General features: G+C 39.2%; 1 protein-coding gene across 16 annotated transcripts in view; it reads left to right on the forward strand.

Moving 5' to 3' along the window:
- Positions 1-26,935, forward strand: part of TTLL5 (tubulin tyrosine ligase like 5) — a 310,515-nt gene that overhangs the window by 66,887 nt on the left and 216,693 nt on the right. For 13 of the 16 annotated variants that reach the window (XR_004343713.1, XM_030319609.2, XM_030319611.1 and 10 more), the window contains exons 13-19: positions 2,545-2,626; positions 4,222-4,283; positions 5,432-5,526; positions 7,979-8,020; positions 15,913-16,026; positions 16,321-16,412; positions 24,206-24,268. Coding sequence is in view for 15 of the 16 variants with exons in the window: in XM_030319609.2 (XP_030175469.1) it covers positions 2,545-2,626; positions 4,222-4,283; positions 5,432-5,526; positions 7,979-8,020; positions 15,913-16,026; positions 16,321-16,412; positions 24,206-24,268 (550 nt within the window). In the remaining variant the exon portion in view is untranslated. The remainder of the gene's footprint in view (positions 1-2,544; positions 2,627-4,221; positions 4,284-5,431; positions 5,527-7,978; positions 8,021-15,912; positions 16,027-16,320; positions 16,413-24,205; positions 24,269-26,935) is intronic. The other 3 variants (XM_032593421.1, XM_032593422.1, XM_032593423.1) reach the window with 1 other exon arrangement.

Consider the following 26,935-nt stretch of genomic DNA (forward strand, 5'->3'; position numbering starts at 1 on the left):
ATTGTTGATCGAGGTGGTAGCACCAGTCCTTTGAAAATACTTGCTTTTCTGTTATGATGGGGACCACACAGAAGAACAAAGAACGTAGTTCTCAGCGTGGGCAAAGCCTAGCTTGCCCGCACCCTTTAGTGACAGGAACACTTGGTGTATCTCATCCTGGACACTGAGTTTTTGAAATTCTAGACCCTGCTGCTAAAACACACAGTATTAAAAGGGGAAGTTTAATATTCTCAGGACAGCATACTTCTTACCTTTTAAAATCTTTCATGTCCATAGAAAAGACCGATCATAAGTTAAAAGGGTGATTATGAGGACTTTTGTAGCCTGCCAAAGACCGAAATTATTTTTCTTAAGCTGAGTTGATTATTGGAAGAGGTCAACCTGATACAAATGCCCTCTTTTCACTCCATTTACCACCCTCCCACTTCCAGCTCCTCAGGTGTGCTGGGCTCTGCACTGTGTCGTAATGCCACCACATACTCACCCACTTTGAAATGGGAGTAGATCCAAGCCTCGTGCGTGTACAGGTGCCGTTAGATCCAAAACTGATTTTGCGATTGTTTAGCCCTGATGGGTTTCATTCACCTGGGTAAAAATTTAGCATGCCCAGTAAATGGGTGTTGTCTCTCTTTGGGTTATTTCATTTTATTTTTTCTTACTTTCCAGAATGTTGGTTCTCAGCCTTTCTGCTGGGATTCTTGGAATTTGCCTCTTAATTCAGGAAATAGTTAAGTCAATGTGCTGGCTGTTTAATGCAAGGTGTCTAAATAACGGGTCTCATTGATTCTCATTCGGATTTCAGTTTTCCTTCATTTGTGGTTCATTCTGCAAATCTGTGGTTCATTCTGCAGAGCTGGTCAACATGTGCTTCAGGCATTCTTACCCTGTTCCTCGTGCCATTATTATTAATAATATTAGCATTTTATGAAATAGTTGAATCCTGTGCTACCGCTTGTGTGATGTTAACATGGACTTGTGGATTTTGCAATTAAGTCTTCCTTTTTCAGTGCCTTATGTAGTGCTGTATCACAAAAGACTCTTTTTCAGATTGAAAGGGGAATATTCTGTGGGATGATTGAAGATTAGGTAAAATATTCAGAAGAATGGCAACTTTTCGTGGCAACTTTTCCCGAGAGAAAAATTCAAATATGATGTCTACCTGAATCTGTACTGCATAAATAGGGATTCTGGATATAGGTTTATAGAGCACACAGGTATTGAGAGATGGTGATTAATAGAGAAGATCCGAGGGGTGAAACAATGCGAAAGAAATATCAAACAGAGAAATGACTTCTCCAGGTTCCTCAGTGAATAAATGGTAGAGTCCTGAGAAGGATCCATGTCTCCAGATTCCCCTTCTAGGATTCTTGGTCCCATAGCAGATTTTCTGTGTTCAAAAGACCATCTGTGGCACCGTCTTTTTTTAGAAATTTACATTTATTTTTCTATGTTATTGAGAGTATTGAGGAATGGGAGAATCCTTTTTGAAGTAAAGACGTTTGTTTCAAAATGAGTTTCTGGAAGATACCTGGATGTGTTCTGTAGATGTGAGCTGTGGCCCGTGACCTCTGACTGAACTGTAAGGAAGCTCATCTTTTCTCTTGGAAGGAAGATGTAGATTATTTGAGGGACACGGAGTAGGAAGTTCAAGAATGAGTGGATCTTCTGAAAGTCAGATATATTTCATATATGTATACCAAAGAGGACTGTGGAGAGGGTCTCATTAATAATAATAATAATAATAATAATAATAATAGTAAAGGCTGCTAGCTGAGTTTCCATAGTTAGTGTCATATTATCCCTGCATCCTGGGAGAAAAGGTTCTTGCTTTGCTCTTTGCAACAGTTGAGGAGTTAGGGAAAGAATCAGTAAAGAACCAGAAACCATGGAAATTTGGTCTCTGGCTCCCTCCCTTTTTAATAATATTAGTGGTGCAGGGTGGCTCGTCACAGTCTTCTGTCTTTCTATGTTGAGCCAGTGTATTTTCTGTCTTCAAAGGGAAACTGAAACCATAGGAGAGGGGAAGAATAAATGTATTTTACACTCAGATTTCTTCTTAATCTAGGCTGCCAAAGCAAGATCTTGGTTTAGGAAAATGCATTGGAAGGGCCCTAGAGAGAGTCCTTCAGTAGATTTTTCTGTTTTCAGAATATGGCGGGAGGACATTCCAGAACCAACCTAAAGTATCATTGATGTTCGATGCGCTTGTTACATTCCTGCTCCCAACACTTTTTTTTTTAACCCGTAAGCACAGCAGAATCATGCTTGCTAACTTTTAGAGGTCAGGTCACTTTCTGTGTAGAGCTCAGGAATGTCAATAGAGTGGATGATAAAAAGTGGAATTTTATAACATTGTCTCATCTCTAGAGCTTGATTAATTTCTCTGGAACTTGAAAGATTCTCTGCTCCTACTTCCACTCATTACTTATACTCACCAAATTTCTAGGCGTCTGGTGGGGGTTGATTGGATTCAGTCTTCTAGGATCTTTATTCAGTTGTGACATAGAAAATGATCTTGTGTATTGTGTTATGTTGTATTTCTAGAACTCTATGGCTTTGATGTGCTCATAGATTCTACTCTGAAGCCATGGTTGTTGGAAGTAAATCTCTCTCCTTCTTTGGCCTGGTAAGTAGTCTGTTCCATCAACTAGAAAAGGACAGACCTTCAATGAGTCACACTAAAATACTTTTTTTTTTTTTGGTCATTTCTCTTGGCACAAGATTTTTTTTTTTTAACCCTAGTTATTAGATAGAAATGACTAGAATTTCTAAATTTGAGGGATTTGTGACACATGGTTAAAATCCAGATGGCAACATGAATCCCTATCTTACTATAGTCGATTTGTGATCTATGTTTACTGTCTTCTTGAGCTTCCAACGGATGCTTCTTGTGAACCTTTTTATTTCCAGCTCTCCCTCTCTCGCCCTCTCTCTCTTGTTTTAAAACTTTGTAGGTGTTCTGCTAAGGCTAAAGAAATGCATGAGGTAGTATATTTCCTTTATTGCTACAGGTTTGCACAGACTCAAATCCACATATACTATAAAGGTATAGAACTGGGTCTAGGGTAGTGGGTATGATATTTGGTCCTTTTATCATCTGTGTTCTGGTATTCATCTAAGATTAGACTCAAAAAAACTTCGAACAATCGTACAATTTTTGTAACCTACCTATTGTTTAAAAGAAGGAAAGAAACCTATTTTTTAAAACCAGAGAAGATTGTGCTTGTATCTGCAGCAGTAGCCAGAGTTTCTGTCAGCTGTACTCTTCTCTAAACAGCTAGAGAACCCTAGAGATTTATGCTGGAGACCACCCAGTGGCTGCATTTTTAAGGATGAAAGATGTTGGCAAAATGCCAAGTAATCAAATAAAGACAGATTGACTACTTCATGGGGTGGGAATTTGGCTTAACCCCAATAGTAAGGTATAGAACTAGATGTTACAGACGATTCAGATGTTGGGCTCCTCTTATGTTAAATCACCTCTTTGCAGATTGCCCAGCAAGGTGCATCATACAATGTTAGAGATCCCCAGAGTGATGCATTGGTCCAGCAGCCAAAGTAATCCAGTTCATGGAGGAACACCTCAACACCAAAGCCAGCGTGGCAGTCACTGCCACAGGGAGGCTTCCGGCTTTTAGTTCATATTGTTTCTGTTTCCATGTGGGTTCCTGCTGCATCATCTGGTGATATTTTGGTATAACTTGTATTTTTCTGCCCTCGTTTGCAAGCCTACAAGCTTAAAAAGATTGATTTCGAACAGAAAATGAAGGCTTAAAAAAAGTGCAAAGATTACCCCAGTTTCTTCTCTTGCTTGTGAATGTGATTTGACTATTGCAGCAGTAAAAAATAATTTGAATGATGGGCATACTTATAAAAGAACATATTAAAAGGCTAAATCTCTAAAATCCACAGTGATAATGAAGCAGTATTCTTGACTTGTTCACAATTTGATTTGCACAAGACCTGCTGGGATAAAAAGATTGCGTGTCAGGGAACCAGCTTTGCTGCTGGACCTGCCTTACAGGGGATGAGGTTAGCAGTGGGCTTTTATTTCTAGTATTTTTGCCCAGACTTCTTTTTCTTTTTCCCTGGATTTGATGTGCTTTATTGTGTTGCTTCTTCTCATCGACATTTGGAAACTCTGCTGTATTGGGGCCCATGAGGAGGAGCTATTCTGTTCGTCTATAACATCGATTGCCCTTTCTCTCTCTGTTCTATCAGTGACGCACCTCTGGACCTAAAGATTAAAGCCAGTATGATTTCAGACATGTTCACTGTTGTAGGTGAGTAGTAGCGTCTTCTGAAGGCTCACATAAAAGTTAACCAGAGCGTCCATTTTTGTCAAGCCTCCTAGGTGTTAATGACTGGCAGTTCCTAAGCCATGCTGAATGTTTTGTACTGAAAAATTATATTTTCAGGCAAGCGCTTCTATGTTCCTGCTCCCCCTGGCTCCATCCTGTCCTGAGGCTGAACCACAACTAGGGCTGAGACCTAATTCCTGGGGAACAGGAATTATGGGCCAAGGAAGAGAATTAAGCAAAGGTCTGGAGAAAGTCTATTTTTCTCCGAGCCGAGGGGAGTGCAACTCACTGAAGAAGCTTTGTTACAAAGGAGATTGGCTATATTTCCATTAGACGGCCTCTGCTGGTGTCAGCATGCTCCCTTCTGTAGTACTTAGAACTAAAGGCAGCCCGGGAAAGAAATCCCTTTTTGAGTAGATAAGTCAAAACTTTGAAATGGAGATGGGCTGTCAGGTGGGTATATTGTGGGTTTGTTGTTTTTGAAGTGCTCTAAAAAGGCCTGACAAAATATATCTGAAATGAACTAGTTACTTGGTGTACCAGCAAATGCAGTAAACCTTAGCTACTCTAGACTCCTTGGATGGGAATCTGCTTCTTTTTAGGAAGTGGAAGGAGCTCACACCTAATTTCTTAAGCCTATCATAGATAATCTAAGAAGCCTACTTTGGAAAGGTGCCAATAGACCACCTTGGGCAGTTCCAGGAGTAGATCTTGTAATAGGACAGGAATCCTCACTTGCTTCTGGATTCTCCCAGTAAAAACAACATTATTTTCCAGTCACCCTCTAGGAAGCTACTCTAAAATAATTTGTTTTTATAAGCAACTGTGTGTTTTTAAATGGTGGTTTGCACTTTTACTCTGAAGCACATCAGCAATCCACATCTATTTTTTCAATCAGATTCAGCTCCCCAACAAGGAAGGTTGATTTATCTGCATATTTTCCATTCTTGTCCTGTCCAGTTTCGGTGGTTTGGAGTTCAAGTGGAGTGTGTGTATGAGAGAGCCATGCCTGTTCCTCCTGAGGATTTATGACAGTGCAACTGAGGTTGTATAGCTAAAGAAAAGGTGCAGTTAAACCTGCTAATTGCGTGGAAAATGGCGGGTTTTAATGTTTCCCATTCCCCATTCAGGATTTGTGTGCCAGGACCCTGCCCAGCGGGCATCAACCCGGCCAATTTATCCCACCTTTGAGTCTTCCAGGCGAAACCCTTTCCAGAAACCTCAGGTAAGCAAATTCAGCAGCAGGGAGCCCAGTCAAGGCCTATTGGAAAGTGGTAGCTGAAGCACTATGGGGATGAGGTCACTTAAGAGCAGGAAAATTTGGGAATCATTCCAGACAGGAGGCTGTTAGATTCAGCTGTGGCGAATAGCATATGCTTTTAAACCAACTTCTCTGCTTTTTGTTCTTCTTTTCTTTCGCCTTCTTTTTTCAGTATCTCTCCTTTTTTCTTTTTCTTTTTAAGAATCCCCTGCTTTTTTCATCCAACTGATAGGCTCATAAACAAGGCGCAGAGAGGGAGCCTACAGATTCCTAGTCATTATTCTGCTACATTCTCTTTGATCTTCAGGCTAGCTTTGTAAAGAAGATGCTCGATTGAAATAATGTCTTCTCTACAAGTGATTCTCTTCAAAAGGAGCCTCAGTGATCGTGAGGTGTTAATTGAGGTTAAATGGGATAAATGCCTACCATCCGCTGTGCCTGTCTGTCTGAAAACATCACTTGATCGGGCATCGCTCCAGGCTTTGTGTCCTCTGCATTTGTGTTTCAGTTAAGCCAATCAGCTCATCGTTCTGTCTGTCATCGAACCCATCGCTGCCTGTCTAGACCTGGCTAGTTTCCACTTCTGTTCTTTGCCTTTAACATTTCTTCTTATCTAAAAGGTCTACCTTCCTCCTCTCTTCCCATCTGGATTGATTACCTTGCCTGCCAAGAAGCTTAGAGATTGTTTCTTCTTATTAAACCCATCCCACTCAGTCAAGACCTCTGTTTTTTATTTCAGTATTATTTACTTGTTGTCTATTGCATGGTGTGGCATTCATCAGTTTGTTGCTTTTAAATTGTCCGGTGCTCCTCTGCTAGATTGTAAGCTCTTTGAAGGCAGAAATAGCTGCTTCTTCCCCCTCCCTTCCCCTCTCCTTTTTCTCCCCCCGCCCCCCCCCATTTATTTCTCCTCCACTTCTCCCTTTTCTTCTCCCTTCTCCTCCCACTCCTCTTTCTCCTTTTTTTCTTTCGCTTGCTGGTCTCATTTCAAGTAGTGCTGTTTGTGTTTGCCAAGCTCATCACTCCTACTAGACAGTCATACCTCTAACTTTTCATTAGAACAAGGTCTGCACGCTCAAATGCCGATAGGGGCTGCAGGCAGACAGCGTACATGAATAAGAGGGCCAGGTGTACAATACAGCTGAGAGGGGCATGACAGCGGTAGACCGGAGTGTGTGCCCCAGGTGAAAAGGGGGCAGCTGTCTTACTGATGTGCTCTAGCTGATCGTTGCCATGCATGAGTGTGGGCCGCGTGTTGTCAGACCTTCCTACTGTCAAGAGGAATCAGAAATCTTATTTTAAAATATAGTCCAATTAAAGAAGAAACACTTTGCGGACCAAACATAGCATGTCTTTGAGTTGGATTCAGTCTGTGGGCTGCCTGCCTGTGACCATCTGCTCTAGGATTATCCCTTGTTAGTATCAGAGTTGCGATGTGGGACAGGGCGTACTGAATTTCAAGGGGTAGTGTCAACTTGCATTAGAAGGGAAACCAGGCAACAAGGTTTTAAAATTTTGTTTTTAATGCTTAGTTTTGAGAGAGAGACAGAGAGACAGAATGCGAGCAGGGAGGGGCAGACAGGGAGACACAGAATCCAAAGCAGGCCCCAGGCTCTGAGCTGTCAGCACAGAGCCCGACGTGGGGCTCGAACTCATGGACCGCAAGCTCATGACCTGAGCCGAAGTTGGACGCTCAACCAAGCGAGCCACCCAGGTGCTCCAGGCAACAAGGTTTTAAATCACAGATGTCATTTAGTTTTTATTAAGAAAAAGTAGAAGATTGTTTTCTTTGGTGTTTAATAAGAAAAAGTAGAAGATTAACCGAGGTGTCCTTTGCAGACCGTCTCCTGGCGTATCAGTGGCAAGAGCCACAGAGTCTTGTGTAAAGGATTGCGAATGTTTCTGTGCGGCCTTGCAGAGTTTCTGCCGATTTTACTCTAGGCACAGTTGTATGTCAGTCTTGGATGAATTGACCCCTTTTCTTAGCTTGCCGCTCAGCCTCTATTGGCCACTCTTTGCAAATCGTAGAGAAATCTATTCGCCTAACTGGTAGGTCATGGCATGACTTCATCCCTAAGCAGCCTGCAGGACGCTTATTTAAAGGGGGAAGAAACCATAGGTGCATTATAGGTACTCTGGAACCAGTTTATCAGGTGGAGTAGTTAACTTCAGGACGCGACCGTAGGATTGTGCTCTCGGTGCTGCGGAGATGAGACTGTAGTGGATACACCGGAGGAGAAAGTGGTGGGAAATACGATAAATGCTCTAGTCTAACAAGCACGAAGTGTAGAGCTCTTGCCTTTGGTTCCTGCTTAGAGATTGTTTTTTCATTTGTGAGATCATAGATGTAGGAATTGGAAAACCTAGGTACGTTAGGAGAAGATGAGGCTTTATTCCGTTTTTCTGTCTTTTATAGCGTCCAGTGTCTGCACAGTTTCAGTCCTCAAACGACAAACAGGTAAGTTCTGGATCATTTGGAGACTTCATTCAGATTCTTATTTCCAGTCCCCAACCGGAAAGCCTTTTAGCTTTGTGCTTTCACAGTACGTGTTTTGTGCACCTGCTTTTTGACCTTGAATAAGATAGAATTAAGTGCTAATGAACGTACAGAGGTCTTTCCAGATATAGGATACAAGAGTAGAGGCTGCAGGAATTTATGAATCCTCTTTTCCTGACAGTGATTGTGGTGTGATGGAGGCAGTCAGGTTTAAATGATGAACAGAATATTCCGGAAAGGAAATATTGTTCACAAACACTCTTTCTTTTCTTCAGATGTCTTATGAAATGTACCGTTGTTGGTAGCTTAATATTAGAATCATTTTCACATTGGGTATTGGGCTGCGTTTGATTGTACCTATTTCTTTTATGTGGTGATTTGCAGTTTTATTAATCCTAGAAACTCTGCCATAATTAGTGTCTGAGATGCTGCCTTTAAAAATACAGACAAAATATTGTGTCTCCAACTCCTAATGAATAATAGTATGTGCTCTCTTACTGTCCTTGTTAGCGGTATTTGAGATTAGCTGTCATTTTCTTCTGTGAAGATCTTTTTTTTCTTTTACACATCTTTTTGAAGTGATTGGGTAGCAGTGGGGGTGGCCGCTCCTGCTATTTGATGTTTTGAAATGAGCGCTGTCGATGTTTCCTACGTAAGCGTGCCACTTGGAACTAGTAGTCCTTCAGCAAAGAGCTCCAGTGTATTTATTTTGGCTTTTGTCCTCTCTGATGCAGTTTCTGGACAGCTTGGGAGCTTAATCTGTAACTTGCATAAGCTACTGCTTTTGACAAAGCGCTTTCTTTCCATGGTTTATATGAATCCAAGAAGTGACAAAAAGACTTAATGGTTGTCTTGTCTAGTGTTTGGTAACTGGTTAATGTGGTTCCATAGTATGAGTTTTGTGTTCAGTTGGTAGGATTTAAAACTCGGTAGTGTTTAGTGTCTTGTGTTTAGCAGCCACCTGAGTGTGTTAGCCGCTCTCCATGGCAAACAAATAGAAAAACAACAACAACAAAAAGTCTCCAAAGCTGTTGACTTCAAAGAGTTTACATTCCAATACCTTTTAGGGATATCTAATCAACTTAAGGAGAACTTGAAAAATGCTTAATTCATAATCTGCATTTGACTCCAAAGAAGTGTCTTTGGTATGTTTATTCTAACCTTAATTTCCCTTCACCATTTTAATTCTCTTCTGTCTGGCTCGGTTGCTTGAACCCTTGTAGGTTGCAATAGCCTGTGTCCGAGCAAGCGAGCGAGTGAGGCCTCTTCCCTCAGGATTGTGTGTTTGAACACTGCTCGCCTGACACAAAGCCTCTCTGGCTTTACTCAGCCTATCTGATACATGTTGAAATCTTGGACTCTTCTCGTTCTTTGCAGTGTTCTATTTTGTCACTGTCTTTCTGTTAATGAAGCCTTCTCAGCTCCACAGTAGTTCTGACAGAGCCAAGGGAAAAACGAACACAAGTTCCCTGCTCTGGCCACGTACACTTTGTCAAGTTTTCTTTTTCTGTTGCTGTCAGATTGCGAAGTCGCCGTTCTTTGCCTGTTGTCTGACTATTCCTTTTTAATCCATTGTCTCTTTCTACATTTCTTCCTTCCCTTGAATGCCTGTGGTTCGAATTTTCCATTCACCAGAAACTACATTTCACTGTTCCAAGGCAGATGGCATGGTTTTGTGGAAAAGACATGGACTTTAGAGTCGGATAGACTCCGGTTCATACCAACTAGCTGTTAGACCTTGGGCAAGTTCCCTTACATCTCTGAGGCTTACTGCCCACGTCTGTCAAATGAGGATCATAATACATACATGGAGGTATGGCGTGAAAGAAATGATAAAACATTGGGAAAATATTTGGGATAGTTCTGGACACATACTTTACCTTGGACACATAGACCCCTTCACACTTTTGAGTCTATTGATTTTCCTTTCACCCATTTGATAGGTAGTATCTGGTGTTACTTTGATACTCTTTCTGTAGCCATTCTTTTCACATTTGCTGTAATCCACAAATGCAAATTACTTTATATTTATTTGTTTATCCATCCTCGCAGACATCAGTGAAGATTCTAAGGAATGCTTAGTCAATACGGATTCTGAAAATCACTTCCTAATTTGATTCACTACTGTTTATCCTACATCACATCTTTTAACTCTTTGCAGTTTTCGTTGGTGTATTTTATTCATTATACCATGACACTAAGTCTAGATTACAAGTATAACTTCACATAAAAATTTTATGAAATTTGTACAAATGATTTTGTAAAACCCAAAGACATTTAAATATACTTGCTATATTCCCCCGTTTTTGTAATTTTGTCCAAAAAATAAACATTTTAAAGCATACTTTAAAATAAATAAAGCAGTTTCTGTACTTCTCTTCATGAGCCCATTAAACTCTAAATGTTTATGGATTTTTTTTCTTTTAATGTTTGTTCCATTATTTTACTAGGGATTCAAGTTAGACTTACCAGGTGGTAATCACCAGGAGCACACTTCTTACATTTTTGAAGATTGGTACCTCATTTGTTTTTTTCTAATCCTCTGGTACCTCCTCAGTTCTTCATGATTTTTCAAACATAATTGTAAGTGGTTTTGGTAAGTTTTTTGTTTTTTGTTTTTTAAACCAGTTCCCTTAATAACAAGATGCATGTCTCTTAGACCTGCTGACTTATATTTATTCCAGATTTCCAGATGTTGCATATCTCTTTTTGACTGTAACACAAGTCTACTTACTTTCTGTTTTTTTCCCCTCCCCTCATTTCAAAGTATACTTCTGGTTATGAATTACACTTAAACTTTCTCTATTAACCATTTTTTGTTTATTTCCCTCCCAGATTTATTCATATGTGGTCCTTTTTGTTCCTTTTACTTCATTTGGTAGCATTAATTCGTTTTGCTTTTTAAACTTGAGTTTACCTTTCCTAGGTGGCAAGACGTGTCACATGTAAATCAAGCTATTTCTAGTTCATTTGTTTCTAACACAGAATTGCAAAGTTTGTAAAACTGCTTTGGGACATTTTTATTCTTTGTATGTGTTCTCTGACAGACAGGTTTTATTCTTGCTCCTCAATTATGGTATCTTTTATGATACCTGGCCCTTTTCATGTTCTGTGTTTTGTTCAGCCCTTCTCATTGCTGGTACTTGCCTGCTTACTTTAGGTCGGGAATCCTTTTTATGATTCAACATCTGTTTTTTTACTACTTAGAGTGGAGACAGGTGGTTCCTTGTCTCCATGATTTCACATTCTCCGTTCTTCCCTCCCGATAAAGGTTAGACATGTAAAGTTTCTTCTTTGGGTATATTTCTGATTCATAAGTTGTACTAATGATAATTTTACATCTTTGATGCATGTTGCATGGCAGAATTCTTACCTAGGCAGTGGTTTGGCAGTTTACCATCTGAATACCCAGTAGTTATAATCCGGTGTCATCTAGACAGAGGCATTGGTTCTCTCTAAATTCAGAAGAGCTTTATTTCCTTCATGTGTTCAGCCAATCCCCTGGAACATGTGGATTTATTCTACCACCCAGAGAAGGTAGCTGCGCTGATATGTACAAGGTCAGAACCACAGAAGGGCTTGCATTTGGAGGGTTTTGCTCTTGTTTTTGGCAAGTCAGTCTGATTCCTTTTTTTTTCTTTTCTTCTTTTTTTTTTTTTTTTTGCTTTGCTCTTAATCTCCAGGTATGTCTTCTTGGCATTCAGAAGCATTTCTGTCTTTCTTTTCTCTTTGTTACCTTTTCTTCTTCTTTTTCTCTGCCTTTTCTTTCACCTGTGTCTATAGTTCAGGTCACCTTTCTTAATCGTTTGTTTCATTAACAAATACTGGTAGAATTCAGCCAGTGGTCTGGGATTTTAATGCTCTGTTGTACCTATGTAAGCACATGTCTCTGTAGACCAGTACAACAGATATTACGCTGATAAAGAAAATTCTCTTTAATCTCAAATTTATTGAAAAGCTGAGATGGGAAAAATACTTCTGACTTTCTAGTCTCATATTTTCCGGCATCTTCCCCGAAGACACAGGAGACCTGGGGGATTTTAGAGAGGTATTTGAGATACTTAAACTTCAGTAGCTACAACTTTTCATATTTCTTTCCCTCTCAGGCTTGTTAATAGTTTAGTTTGAAATAAATAGGTGAAGAGATTAAAGGAGTATCTAGCCACATTGTTGTCCTCTTGGAGTAGTGTTGGCCTTTTTATTTGTAGCCTGGTGATATTTGTGGCGATAAAAGAGTAATAGCCATCAGCTTATGGGAGTTCACAGCTAGAGCGTGCATCTGACAAACACCATTAAGCCCCTTCCGTTTTCAACCCTCCAAAGACCCCAGCCAGGAGCATCTCCTGAATTCCTCCACACCTCCTTCAGATAACCCACATACATGCACAAATAGACCGAGTTGGAACTGTGGATTCTGGGGAGCAAAGGAGTGTTTCTGAATGTGTATGGGAGACAACTCTTTGAAAGTGACCGGGAGAGAAGATTGAGAATTTTGGAGCACCAATGCACTGTTTCCCAGAGCAGGTTTAGATTCGTAGAGGAAGGTTGCAACATCATTATAATCTCAGCCTCTGGAAGCAGTAATATTATTCCATTTTGGAATATTTCCTAATTTCCTAAATTTCCTGATTTCCTAAAAAAGAAAAAAAAAGATCAAAAATAAAAATTAAAAATTTACAAAGACAATAATAAAAAAAAAAAACAGACAAGAAATGAGCGATAAAAACAAAACAAGGACAAAAAGCAAAAAAATTTTTAAAAATTGAGGGTGCTGATTAGATGTTATTCAGTAGTGATTTGATCCATGTTCTTATAAAACCATGCATTTCTTTTCTTTTTAATGTTTATTTGTTGGAGCACCTGGGTAGCTCAGTCAGTTGAGTGTCTGACTTCGGCTCAGGTCGTGGTCTAGCAGTTTGTGAGTCCAAGTCCCATATCGGGCTCGCTGCTGTCAGTGCAGAGCCCCCTTTGGATCCTCTGTCCCCCTCTCTGCCCCTCACCCACTTGCTTGCGCATGTGCATGTGCTGTCTCTCTCTCTGTCTCTCAATATTTATTTATTTTGGTAGAGAGAGAGAGAGAGAAGACACATGCACACGTGTGTGCGTGGAAGGGGCAAAGAGAGAGAGAGAGAGAGAGGGAGAGAGAGAATCTCAAGCAGGCTCCATGATGTCAGAACAAAGCCTGATGTGGGGCTTAGTCTCATGAATGGTGAGATCATGACCTGAGCCAAAATCAAGAGTCAGGCGCTTAACCAACCAAGCCGCCTAGGTGCCCCTACAACCACGCATTTCTTAAAACTATTCTGACAGCTAATAACTATTTCTTAAAATATTTTTATTATTAATCTTCAGTACATATTTCAATTTATCATTTTTAAATAAATTTTTCTATTCTAAAATGCTTAATCTTTTTTTTTTTTTTGGCTATATCATTTTTTTAAATGTTTATTTATGCTCGAGAGAAAGCGAGCATGAGCACATGAACTGGGGAGGGGCAAAGAGAAGGGGATAGAGGGTCCAAAGAAGGCTCCACGCTGGCAGCGGAGAGTCTGATGTGGGGCTTGAAGTCATGAACCTCGAGATCATGCCCTGAGCTGATGTCGGATGTTTAACCGACTGAGCCACCCAGGTGCCCCTTGTTATGTCATGTAAATGAGTGCTTACTCCGTACTCTTACAATAATTTTAGAGAACTTAGGGTACTCTTAAATAGTCTGAGTGATAAGGCAACTTGACCTTGGATAAGGCACTTGACTGCCAGTGGCTTTCTGATCAGAGCCACATCATCACATGTGAAAAAGTATTTTTAGTGAACGATAAGTATTTTTAGCCAATGATAAAATGAGAAGAGTCCTTAAAGCATCCAGTTAATATTTTGGCTTTACATGCTAAGTAAGCATTAAACTTTTAAAATTTTTGAAAAGATTAACTTACTTATATGTTTACTTTCCTCAGTCTTTAAACTTTCCTGTTGACTCCCCTCTCATGCCAAGATACACTGTTTAATTTATTTCCAGAGATTGCAAGGGAATTAAAATTTTCCCCAAAATCCTCTGCAAAATTTAGTTCTAACCATGATTAATCTATGTGTCAGGACATTTATTTCTTTGTTCAACAAATACTTATTGATCTCCTACTCCATGCCTGTACTATTCTGGGTTCTGAAGATATCACTGGAATAGCTGTTTAGGCAAAAGACTCTGCCTTCACATATTGTTTATATCTGCTGATTTCATGGTTATTCTTCATAAAGTTATGTCATTGTGGAGTTACCTATTAGAAAATCTATCTTTTATAACTCCCATGCTAGCTTTGAAGATTAGTATGTATTGGTCTCCCTTGTGTCAAAGGTAAAAGCATTCATCATATATATATTATATATATATACTATTCATATATATATACTATTCATAATAGTACAGGTGCGTACTATTAGTCCGCTTGGGTGGCCATAACCAAGTACCATGGACTTGGTGATTTCAACTACAGAAATTTATTTCTCACACTTCTGGAGGCTGAGAAGTCCAAGACCAAAGAGCCAGCAAAGCAGGTTTCACTCTGAGGCCTCCACTCTTAGCTTGTAGATGAATGCCGTGTCACTCTGTGCTCACGTGACCTCTTTTCAACATGCTTGGGCAGACAGAGTACGAGCTGTCTGATGCCTTTTCTTTTAAGGGCATTAATCTCATCGGGCCAGGGTTTCACCCTCCTGACCTCATGTAATCCAAATTACCTCCCAGAAGCCCTGTTTTTAAATACCATCACATCAGGGGTTAGGTCTTCAACAAATGAATTTGTAGGAGGACCCAAACCTTTAGTCTGTAGCAGTGAGTATTGTTGAGAAGGTCAAAAGTTAGTTACCAAAAGCCTTTCCATAGGTAGTCTAGCTAAAGAGAAACTAAGCCCTTCACAATAGGACTGCTTCTTTCTGGTCAGAGTCACTTCTAGGAATCTAGAATGATAATTTGTGTCCACGTTTCTTGAATTATTTCTTAATCTCCGAACTTGGCAGATGTACTTCTCTTATTTTATCAGTCACTTTTTCGGTTTCAATAATAGTGTGTTGACATGCTTCATACCATCCAACTTGCTTTGTTACCTTGATATTTTTCTGCTCGCCTAACATCGAAATGACTTAAAACTTCCATTCTCAGATGACCTTTGTGATCATCCTTCAGAAGGCTGTGAGGAGCATGGCGCATTTGGCTTCCTCCTTGAAGTGCCCGAGGCAATCATCCTTGATCAAGGTCTCTTGAAGTCCAGCAGTCGCAGTGTGTCTTTTGGTCATAGTTCTTTTCTGTGTCACTGGTGACTGTCATCTCAGTATTTCCTCCCCCCACCCCCCACCCCAGTTCTAAAACATCCCATGGACCAACTTTCACCTGTGACATAATAAATTGTTCCTTGGTTTTCTGTCTTACATCTCACTTCTCCTAACTCTCCTTGTCCACTGCTGAAAAGAATAGTGTTATTTACCAAAATTAATGCACATTCAATCCTCCATGGTTATTTTCAGATGTTTTCCCATATCTTTAAAAATACTGGATGAACTTTAAGACCAAGAGTAGGAGTAAGTACTGGATTAGAAGATCACGTGGACATAGCTCCTGTTTTTCTGCTTGTTTCCCTCTCAACACATAGCATTTTCCTTCTATTCTGTTTTCTCTTCTTGCCTTTGAGTCTACGGGCTTTCATTTATTTCCCAGGGTTTCAGGCTAAGAGAGTAATTACAGAAAATGGGCTTTGGAGTTGAGCTTATCCATATTAGGAAAGACCATGATGCTGAGGGACTGAATAGAGGGAAATGCCAAAAGGTGAGGAAAACATTTTGTTTCTGTTTGTACTTCTCCATAGCGTTCCCGTCCCCTCTCTGCCAGTGATGCGGAAATGAAAAACCTTGTGGGCTCAGCCCGAGAGAAGGTTCCGGGGAAGTTGGGTGGTTCTGTGCTCGGTCTGTCAATGGAGGAGGTAAAGATAACTCTATTTCAGGCCTTTGTGGGTTAACACAGGGTTCAATAAACATTAGTAAGCGATTCATATATTTATGACCAACTCATGTCTTACATTGGAAGGAGAAAGATTCAAGATGGGAGGAACTTATTCTCAGGAAACTTGTTCTCAGAAAATTCCATCTTATATGGAGTTAATTTCTCCCTGCATGCTTCTTTCATATTTGTGGGTCATAACCCTCTTTCTCTGCTCTGTAATCTTTTGGATTACGGTTTCTAAAATCAGTACTCATTTTATTTTCTCTTTATGTAGATCAAAGTTTTACGGAGAGTGAAGGAAGAAAATGATCGGAGAGGTGGATTTATTCGCATATTCCCTACATCAGAGACATGGGAAATATATGGGTGAGGTGACTACCTTTTTTTTTTTTTTTTTAAATCTGTGCCTCAGGTCCACAGCATTGGATTAATTGTCACACAGTGTTGTCATTGCTTTCCATGTGGGTCTTTCTTATTTTGCATATTTATTTATAGTAGTATGACTATTATCCAACCTAAGCATTAACGTTAATGTAATCCACCTGTGCATTATTCTTCCTTTTGAAAAAAAAAAATCCCCCACCTCCTTCCTAATAGCCCCCTAACCCAGGGTCACATACTTGTAAAAAAATTTTATAGTCATCATTACCTTGGTTTGAAAAAAAACTGTTTTATCATCTCTATTGTGCCTAAACAATATATTATTTTTAATCATCATTTAGATCTAGTTAACATACATCAAAATGGATTTATTTTAAGTGTATGGTTTGATGATAAGTTTTGACAAATATTAACACCAATTTAACCACCGCCATCACCACAATCAAGATGTAGAATGTTTCTGTAGCCTTCAGAAGTCCCTTCATTCCCCTTTACAGTTATTTGCCCTCATTATCCTGAGCCACAGATGTCTACCGATCTGCTTTATGTCATTATCATTTTTCTAGAATCTTCTATAAGTAGAATGATACAATATATATACTCCTGTGTCTGGAGTCTTTGTTTGGCATAACGTTTTTGAGAATTATCCATGTTGTGTGAAGTAGTAGTTCGTTCCTTATTGTTACGTACTAATTTATTGTATGAATATACCACAATGTATTTATCCATTCACCTGTTGTAGAACATTGGCTTTGTGTCCAGTTTGGAACTGTTATGAAGAAAGCTGTTATGAACACTTATGTAGTATGTGAATACGTGATTTCATTTCTCTTAGGTTAATACCGAGGAGTAGAATAGGTGAGTCATATGATAGGGCGTAAGGTATAGTACCATTTTACCTTTTACCAGCAGTGTATGAGAGTTCTGGTTGCTGTTCATCTTTGTCCACACTTGGTATTGTCAGGGTTTTTAATTTTAGGTATTATAGTGGGTGTGTAGTATATCTCTGTGGTTTTAATTTGCTTTTCTCTGATGAATAGTGATCCTGAGCATTCGTGTGCTATTGGCTATTTGTGTGTCTTTTTTTTCTGTTTTAAATTTAGGATTTTGCTGTTGTTGTTGTTACTGTGCTATAAAGGACCGTTGATACAAGTCCTTTCTCGAGATATTTATATTGTGAATATGTTCTCCAAGTGTGTGAGTAGCTTTTTCATTTCTTTAACAGTGGCTTTAAAGAACAGAAATTTTGGGGCACCTGGGTGGCTCGGTCGGTTAAGCGTCCGACTTCAGCTCAGGTCACGATCTTGCGGTCTGCGAGTTCGAGCCCCGCGTCAGGCTCTGGGCTGATGGCTCAGAGCCTGGAGCCTGCTTCCGATTCTGTGTCTCCCTCTCTCTCTGCCCCTCCCCCGTTCATGCTGTGTCTTTCTCTGTCTCAAAAATAAATAAACGTTAAAAAAAAAAATTAAAAAAAAAAAAAACAAATTTTAAATTTCAGTGAAGTCCCATTGACAACATTTTTAGAAGATTTATAAATTTTGTGTTTCCTGTTTAAGAAATCTTTGCCAACCCCAATTTCACAAAGCTTATTCTCTTATGCTTTCTTCTAGAAGGTTTACAATTTTAGCTTTTATATTTAGGTCTATGATATGTATTGATTTAATTTTTGTGTGTGATGTGAGGTAAGGGTTGGGGTTCATTTCTTTTCATATGATGTACATTTGTTCCAGCACCATTTGTTGAAATTGCCCCACTGAATTCCATTGGCATCTTTTTTGAAAATTAATTCAAATATATGTGGGGGTCTGTTTCTGGACTTTATTCAGTTACACTGATTAATGTGTTTGTCTCGATTACTGTAGCTTTATACTAAGTCTTAAAATTTGATAGTGTGTCTTCCAACTTTGTTCTTTTTTAAGTATTTTGACTATTTTGTGTCGTCTGTATTTCTCAAGACATTTTAAAATTTCTTTGTCAGTTTCTACACAGAAGCCTGCTGGCTTTTGATTTGGCATTGCATTGAGCATATAAATTTTGAGAGTAAATATTTTAACAATATTGAATTTTCTAATCAATGAATGTGATATATCTCTCCATTTATTTAGTTGTTCTCCTCCTCCTCCCCCTCCCTCTCCCCTCCCTCCTCCCCATCCCCCTCCCTCCCTCTTCCTTCTCCCCTCCCCCTCTCCCACCCTCCTCCTCCTCTCCTCCCCCTCTCCCACCCTCCTCCTTCTCCCCTCCCCCCCTCCCACCCTCCTCCTTTTCCCTTCCCCCTCTCCCCCCTCCTCCTTCTCCCCTTCCCCTCTCCCTCCTTCTTCCTCCCTCCCTCCCCCTCTTCCTCCCTTCCTTCCTCCTCCTTTTCTTCTTGTTTTTTTTTTTTTTTTAATGTATATTTATTTTTGAGAGAGACAGAGCACAAATGGGAGAGTGGCAAGGAGAAAGGGAGACACTGAATCTGAAGCAGACTCCAGGGTCTGAGCTGTCAGCACAGAGCCTGACAAGGGGCTCAAACTCACGAACTGTGAGATCACAACCTGAGCCAAAGTCAGACACTTAACTGACTGAGCCACCCAGGAGCCCCTCTTCTTGTTTTTATTTTAATTCCAGTCAACATACAACATTATATTGGTTTCAGGTGTACAATATAGTGAGTCAACCATTCCATACATCACCTGGTTCCATATATCACCTGGTGATGATCACAAGTACATATTTAGGTTTTCTTTTATTTCTCTTAGCAGTATTTTCTAGTTTTCAATGTAAAGGTCTTGCACATATTTTTTAAAATTTATGACTTGGTGTTTCATGTTTTTGAATGGTATCGTAAATGTTATTTTTTAAACAACTTTATTGAGTTATAAATATATTTAAAGTGTACAGTTTGGCAAGTTTTAATATATGTATATATCTGTGAAACCTGCACATAGGCAACCTAATGAACAAATACATAACCTCTAGCTAGAAGTTTCCTTGTGCCTCTTTGTAGTTCTTCTCTCTTGCTCCTCCCTTTCCTTCCCTGCCCATCCCTGTCCCCAGGGAGCTATGATCTGCTTTCTGTTACTAAAGATTAATCTGCATTCCCTGGAATTTCATATAATAGAATTCTACAGGTTGTTTTCTTATTTGTTGGGTCTTTTTTTTCTATTTGGCAGAATTATTTTTATATTCATACACGTTGTATCATCTATCATTGGTTTAATTCCTTTCTACTGTTGAGTAATATTATAGGCATATGCCAGAATTTGTTTATCCTTTCATCTGTTGGACATTTTGGTTTCCAGGTTTTGGTTATTACAAATATACGCATGCTTTCATTTCTTTTGGGTAAATTCTACTTATGAAATGACTGGATCATGTTGTAAGAAACTGCCATACAGTTTTCTAAAGTGGTTGCACCATTTTACAATCTCATAATAAGTGTATGAGAGTTCCAGTTCCTCCACATTGTCACCAACAATTGGTACGGTCAGTTTAATTTATCTCCTTAGGAGGTGTGTAGTGCTATCTCATTATGGTTTTATTTTCACTTCCTTAATGATTGCCCATTTTTAAAAATTTTTTTTTTTTCAACGTTTATTTATTTTTGGGACAGAGAGAGACAGAGCATGAATGGGGGAGGGGCAGAGAGAGAGGGAGACACAGAATCGGAAACAGGCTCCAGGCTCTGAGCCATCAGCCCAGAGCCCGACGCGGGGCTCGAACTCACGGAGCGCGAGATCGTGACCTGGCTGAAGTCGGACGCTTAACCGACTGCGCCACCCAGGCGCCCCTAATTGCCCATTTTTAAATGAGGTTATTTTCTCATAGTTGAGCTGTGAGAGTTCTTTATGCATTCTGGATATAAGTCCTTTTTTCCTAGCACTTTAAAAATGGTTGTTCCATTGGGCACAAGGGTGGTTTAGTTGGTTAACTGCCTGACTTTGTCTTAGGTCATGATCTCGCGGTTCATGAGGTTGAGCCCCACATTGGGCTCTCTGTTGTTAGCCCAGAGCCCACTTTGGATCCTCTGTCTCCCTCTCTTTGCCCCTCCCCTGCTTGGTCGCCCTCTCTCTCACAAAAATAAATAAACATTAAAAATATATTTTTTTAAAATGTTGCTCCATTATCTTTGGCTTGCATTTTTCTGATAAGAGGCATACAGTAATTATTATTTTTGTTTTTCTGTGCATAATGTGTCTTTTTTTCCCTCAGCTTGCATTTAAGATTATTTCTTTCTGGCTGATTTTTAGCAGTTTGATTATGATATATGCCTTGTGTCATTTTCTTCATGTTTCTTCTACTTGGGATTTGTTGAACTTCTTGGTCCGTGGGCTTATAGTTTTCATCATAAATGGAAAGCTTTTGGCCATTAAAAAAATTTTTTTTTTTTTCTATTTCCTTCCTCTCCTTTCTCCTTTTGGAACTCTGGCTACATGTTAAAATTGGCTGATATTATACTACAAGTCTGGCTCTGTTCATTTTTTTAGACTTTTTCTTTATTTTGGATGGTTTTCTATTTCTCTTTCTAAATTCATTCATCTTTTTGTCTGTGGTGTCACATCTTCTGTTCATTCCATCCAGTGAAATGTTCATTTCAGATACTTTATTTTTCATCTTTAGAAATTTTTGTTTTTTTCCATTATTTTCATGATTTTTTTAGATCCTTGTGCATATATTATAATATGTATAGTAGCTATTTTTAAATTGTTATCCTGTTATCTCTATCATTTCTGAGTTTATTTCTACTGACTGATTTTCCTCTTATGGGTTACATTTTTCCTTTTTCTTCACATGCACAGTGATTTTTAAAAATTGGATGCTGGACATTATAAATGTGTAGTTGAGTAGGTTGGTTTTATTGCCTTCTTTGAATGCTGTTGAAAGTTGTTTTTGGTTTTTTTTGGCGGGGGGGGGGGTGTCCAACAGTTAAGTTACTTGTAGACTAGCTTAATCTTTTTCAGGCTCATTTAAAAACTTTTTTTTTTTTTAAGTTTCAGTTAATTAACATATAGTTTTTTAAGTTTTTAAGTTTCAGTTAATTAACATATTTCAGTTTTAATTAACATATAGTGTTATGTTAGTTTCAGATGTGTGATGTAGTGATTCAACATTACTTAGATCATTTAAAAATGTTTTATCATTTAAAAATTTGTTTAGGATCGCTCTTGTTTAGGTCTAGGAAAGTTTTACTATTAAAGACTCTTTGGAGTTACCTGTTAAATGAGCCCATATTCAATGAGATTTATCCATTCTGGGAACCAATCAATTTATAGCCCTGGGTGAATTCTGCAAAGTATTCAGCTTATGCTTTCTTTTTAATGTTCTTTACCCTGCCCCTTCCTCTTTGCCCAGCCCTGTGGACTTTCACCCTATGTCTGAGCAGATTTGTATTTACCCAAAGACTCAAAAATCCCTTGTGATGATTATTCTCTGATTACAATAAGGTTGAGAATCTTTGTATTTATTTATAGGTAACACATTTCTTTTTCTTTGGTGAGTGGCTTTTGATCTAGTTGGGATATTAGTGGTTCTAAGTATAGAGCTAGAACTTAGAGGAATAAAAGAAGGTACCCATTTTGTGTTTGTTTTGTTTTGTCTTGAAAACCCAGCTGTTCATAGAGAAATCTTCCTTTCATCTTACAAAATATCCTATCGATGTAATTATACCTTACAGAGACCTAGGAATGCAACAGAAAGATATTGTTTGTGTTTTCTTTTGTTATGTTTTTGAAGAATTTAAATGTTTACAGTTCCTAGAAAACATAACCTTTTAACTAATGAAAGTGAAAATCTACACTCTTGAGTATTTTAAGAAGTAGGACCTTAATTTAAGTGCCTTTAGGAAAATTTGAAGGAATCAATTACAGGTAATGTTGGGGTCTCTTATGGAGTCCAGTAATGATACCTTTCTTTACTGGTTTGGTTCTGAACCAATGGAGAAATAAGACAAAGACTAAGGAGAGAGGAGGCCAAAATAGCTCCTATTTTACTGATAAAGTCTAGGTTGGGAGACTTGATTATATCTATCTGCAGGCAGGCACACTTTTTGTTGAATTTCCAGTTTGGACAGATGTACATGCCCATTTCTGGGCAAAGTTAGACTGGGCTGTGTGTGGGGAGCACCTGACCCCATCAGACCAGCAGAAGATACATACCTCCTAACGGGAGATTGTCCCCCAAGAGAAAAAAGGGAGCTGCTCGATGAAGCATTTCTGTTTGTTCTTTCTAAATTACCAGTCTGGTAAGTCACTCTACCTCTCCTGGGGCCTCTGAGAAAAGAAGCAGGGCAAGGCCAAGAATATTAAACTAATTGCGCTGCCTTCATTTAGAGTGGGGAAGATGTCACAAATATGCCTTTATATATACACCTATATATATGTGCCTATATATATGCCTATATATATATATTTATTGGGTATCAGCGAAGTGCCTAGCACTGTGTTTGGTGGTTTGGTGCTTTGGAGTATAAAACCAATATTAGATGGAACCCCTGCCCTTTGAGAGTGACCAGCATGATTATGGAGAAATTATCTATGCATATAATAAAAATAGCTCATTTGTATAGTTCTTCATAATTATAATGTACTTCATAGACATCATTGTTATCCCCATTTTAATGATACAGAAAGTAAGGCTTAGTAAAGTAATGTGACTCGTCCATGATCACACAGGGGGACCTGATTCAGGTATTCTGAATCTGGATCTTAACTTTTTTCCTGCTACCACATGCTGCTTTCGGAGAAGAAAAATTTTCCTCTGTGAGACAGTGTATGGCAGGTCCGTCGAGCATACAGTAAAGGGCAAGGTAGTTCAGACAAGGGCGCTTCTGTAGACTTGGAGCAGTCGTTATCAGGGGAGGCTTCGTGCAGCAGGGAAGACTTGAGCTGCTTCTTGAAGGGTAGGTTATGGTAAGTGGATGGAGTGTGAGGAGGTATCCAGACCAAGGCAAAAGGATCAATACAAGGAGTGGTGTGAGAGGATTGTGAGGGGCCTCGGTCTGGCTATATGGCATGATCACTGTTGAGAGGAACGTTCTGGACAGCGTGTGAAGGAATTGGTGGTATAGATTATCCAACTTTGGAAAGCTTGGAAGAGAGTGTATGCCTCCTGCAGTAGCCATCAAGGAGCCATTGAAAGCTCTTGAGAAATAACATGGTTGAAACCATCTGTCTACATTTTCACGCCCTTTATGCATCTCCCATTCCTGGCTTCTTTTGACCTCTCTCTTAGTTATATACGAATTTTAGTCGTGTTTTTTTTTTTTTTTTTTTTTTTTAAGAATTCTTCTCTTAACATTAAAAAAAAAATGATTTTAGAGAAAGAATGCACATGTGCTCATGAGCTGGGGCAGGAGGGTGGGCACAGGGATGGAGACAGAATCTCAAGTGGGCTCCATCCCATGACCCCTGGGGTCATGACCTGGGCCCAAATCAAGAGCTGGGCATAACCGACTGAGCCACAGGCACCCCAGTGGTTTTGTTTTTACCTTACAGTTTTATTTTCTGATTTTAGTGTGTCACTTTTTATTAATCCAAGAAATCCTGCCATTTCTTTCTTTTTACCTTCTAAATTAACTCCGCCATTTATTCTTTTCATTTTATTTTATCTGCTGCAACTCTAATATTTTATAATTTTAATTTGAGCAACTTTCTCTTACTTTGTCATTTTAGAGAACAGTATATTACTTCAGAAACACTGTATAAGTACCCCGTCACTTCTGTGCTTGATTCATGGCTTTATTTCCATATTCTGTCCCTTCAGCCAAACCTAAGAAATAGCCAGTTTCTTTCTTTGTCTTTCAGGTCCTACCTCGAACACAAGACTTCCATGAACTATATGCTGGCAACACGTCTCTTCCCGGACAGGTAGGGATTTGTTAATCTTGTAAATTTGCTAATCTGATACCATCACTAGATCATTTGATGATAAAATACACACAAAAGAAGAGGCTTTATAAAAGTCTTTTGTAAAATCTCTGATAGAAAAGGCCTTGCAGAAAACACAACATAAAACCTTGTTGTTCCAGAATTCATTAAGTCTCAGTATTTTGTACTGTTTCCAGAAGCCACAAATTAAACTGTAACGATCTTTAAACAATCTTAACAAATGCCCTAGACTTTATTCTTCTTAGAGGAAGGCCTTTACTCAGTCCCTTTTTAACGTTAGACACAATTTTACAAGGCATGATCATCTCTTTTTCTAGACTAGAAGAGATTAGAATGATCAGATTAGGAAAGGTAGAGAGGGGTGGTAACTCAAAAAATAAATACACTAAGAGTTGTAAAAAATGACAACTGATAACTTCAATACAAGGGGAAATAGGGTGAAATGATGGAAAGCAGACATTGGAATTCAAATAGCACAGCAATCAGGGACTACTTAGCTCCACATAACTTTTGTTGCCCGTAAGACATAATTGTATTATAGTAAAGTTCAGTAACTGACTCTCAAAATAAGGAACCTTAGTTATTTAGAGAAATGTATATTATTTTCAAGGTTATGTGTGCTTTTTTGCAGGATTCTTAAAATAGATCCCCAGATTTTAGCCATTTCCTACAATTTCATGATCTGTTATCAGGAAATATATGGGATTTGCCATTTCTCTCTGTAAATTTGTAGTTATTACCACTGATAAAGTAATTATACTGTATAGCTTCTAATGAAAGAGACCTTCAGATTTACTTAGAAGACAGAATCTCAGTTCTCTCTATATATAACCTGGTTTTTTCTCTCCTCCCCCACCACCCTGGAAACTTTTACAAGGCTCCTTTATCTTTAGAGTTCAGGTATTTTACCAAGATATGTTCTGGTGTGTTACTTTTCATTATTTTGGTTTTGCAGTGGGTGGGTTGTTTCAGACTGAAGATTTAAGTTTTCCAACTGTCATCCTCTCTTTTCTCTCCTTGTGGAACTTCTTTTAGATGAATTTGAGATCTTTTGCTGTATGTTCCATGTTTTGTTTTTTGTTTGTTTTTTTTTACTTTTTCTCACTCTTTCTTATCTCATTGTTTTTTTTAGTTAAATTCTGGGAGGTTTCTTGAACTTTTTCTTCTAAAATTTTAAATTGATCTGCAGCCTTATCTATTTAATTATTCAGTACCAGCACAGGAGAAGGTTGTTCAGTTTACCGTTTTGATTTTGGCAAGTACAATTTTAATATCCAAGAACTATTTTTGGTTTCTGAAGAGTTTTTAAAAGTTCATGGATGTAATATTAAAATGCTTCGGGTACCAATTCCAGTGTGGCCGACAGGTTCCCCCATAGCACCAAACAGTTGCCCCCTGTTGGCATCTGAGAACTCGACTCAATTCTGACACTGTCTACCTGGAGCTTAGCATTGGATTCCACAGTTGAAGGGTTCAGTCCTACAAGACTGTCATTCGCCACCTCCTCCGCCTTTGCCCTACTTTGGATGCCAGTCTCAAGGCCAGCTGTCACCTTTGCTTCTGACTGAGCAGCTACATATTGGAGGTTCCAACGTCCCTCTCCTTGGACTTCAATTCAGACACCAGTTGCAAGTCCAAGTTGGCACCTGTACTTCTGACTGACTGGCTATAAACCAGAGGTTCCCACGACTCTCTTCTTCCTCGGGTTTGATTAATTTTCTAGAGTGGCTCACAAGACTCCAAGAAACATTTCACTTACTAGATCGTTGGTTTATTTGAAAAGAATATAACTCAGGAATAGCCAGATGGAAGAGAGGCACAGGGCAGGGTATGGGGAAAGGGAGCAGGACTTCCATGCCCTCCCCAGATCACGTGTTCACCAGCCTCACACCTCTCCTTTTGAGTTTCGAGGGAGGCATCATTACAAAGGCATGATTGATTAAAAATTTTTTTTTTTTCAACGTTTTTTTTTTATTTATTTTTGGGACAGAGAGAGACAGAGCATGAACGGGGGAGGGGCAGAGAGAGAAGGAGACACAGAATCGGAAACAGGCTCCAGGCTCCGAGCCATCAGCCCAGAGCCTGACGCGGGGCTCGAACTCACGGACCGCGAGATCGTGACCTGGCTGAAGTCGGATGCTTAACCGACTGCGCCACCCAGGCGCCCCAAGGCATGATTGATTAAATCATCGGTTGTTGGTGATTGAACTCCCTCTGCTGGCCCTCTCCCCTCCATGTTGGTCAGAGGCGTGGGGCTGAAAGTTCCAGTTCTTTGATCACATGGTTCGTTCTTCTGGTGACCAGCCCCCATCCTGACGGGGATCCAGGGCATTCCCAAAGTCACCTCACTGGCATAACCAAAGACCTTTACCATGCTCATCGCTTAAGAAGTTCCAGGGGATTTAGGAGCTCTGTGCTAGAAATGGGGATGAAGACCAAATGTATATTTCTTACTATAAATCACAAGATCACAAATATTTTTTCATATCGCTTTGACTATTTTGATTAGTTTGTTGAAAGTTCCTTTCTGTTTTTTGCATTATATTTAATTCTTCCAGATTAGTTCTATTGGTTCATCTCATTCTTTCTGGTTTGTATTATTATATTTCCTCATATCTTTGGTGATCTTTGATTGTCCAGTTGTTT

Source organism: Lynx canadensis, chromosome B3, assembly GCF_007474595.2.
Source record: "Lynx canadensis isolate LIC74 chromosome B3, mLynCan4.pri.v2, whole genome shotgun sequence".
NCBI classification, from domain to species: domain Eukaryota; kingdom Metazoa; phylum Chordata; class Mammalia; order Carnivora; family Felidae; genus Lynx; species Lynx canadensis.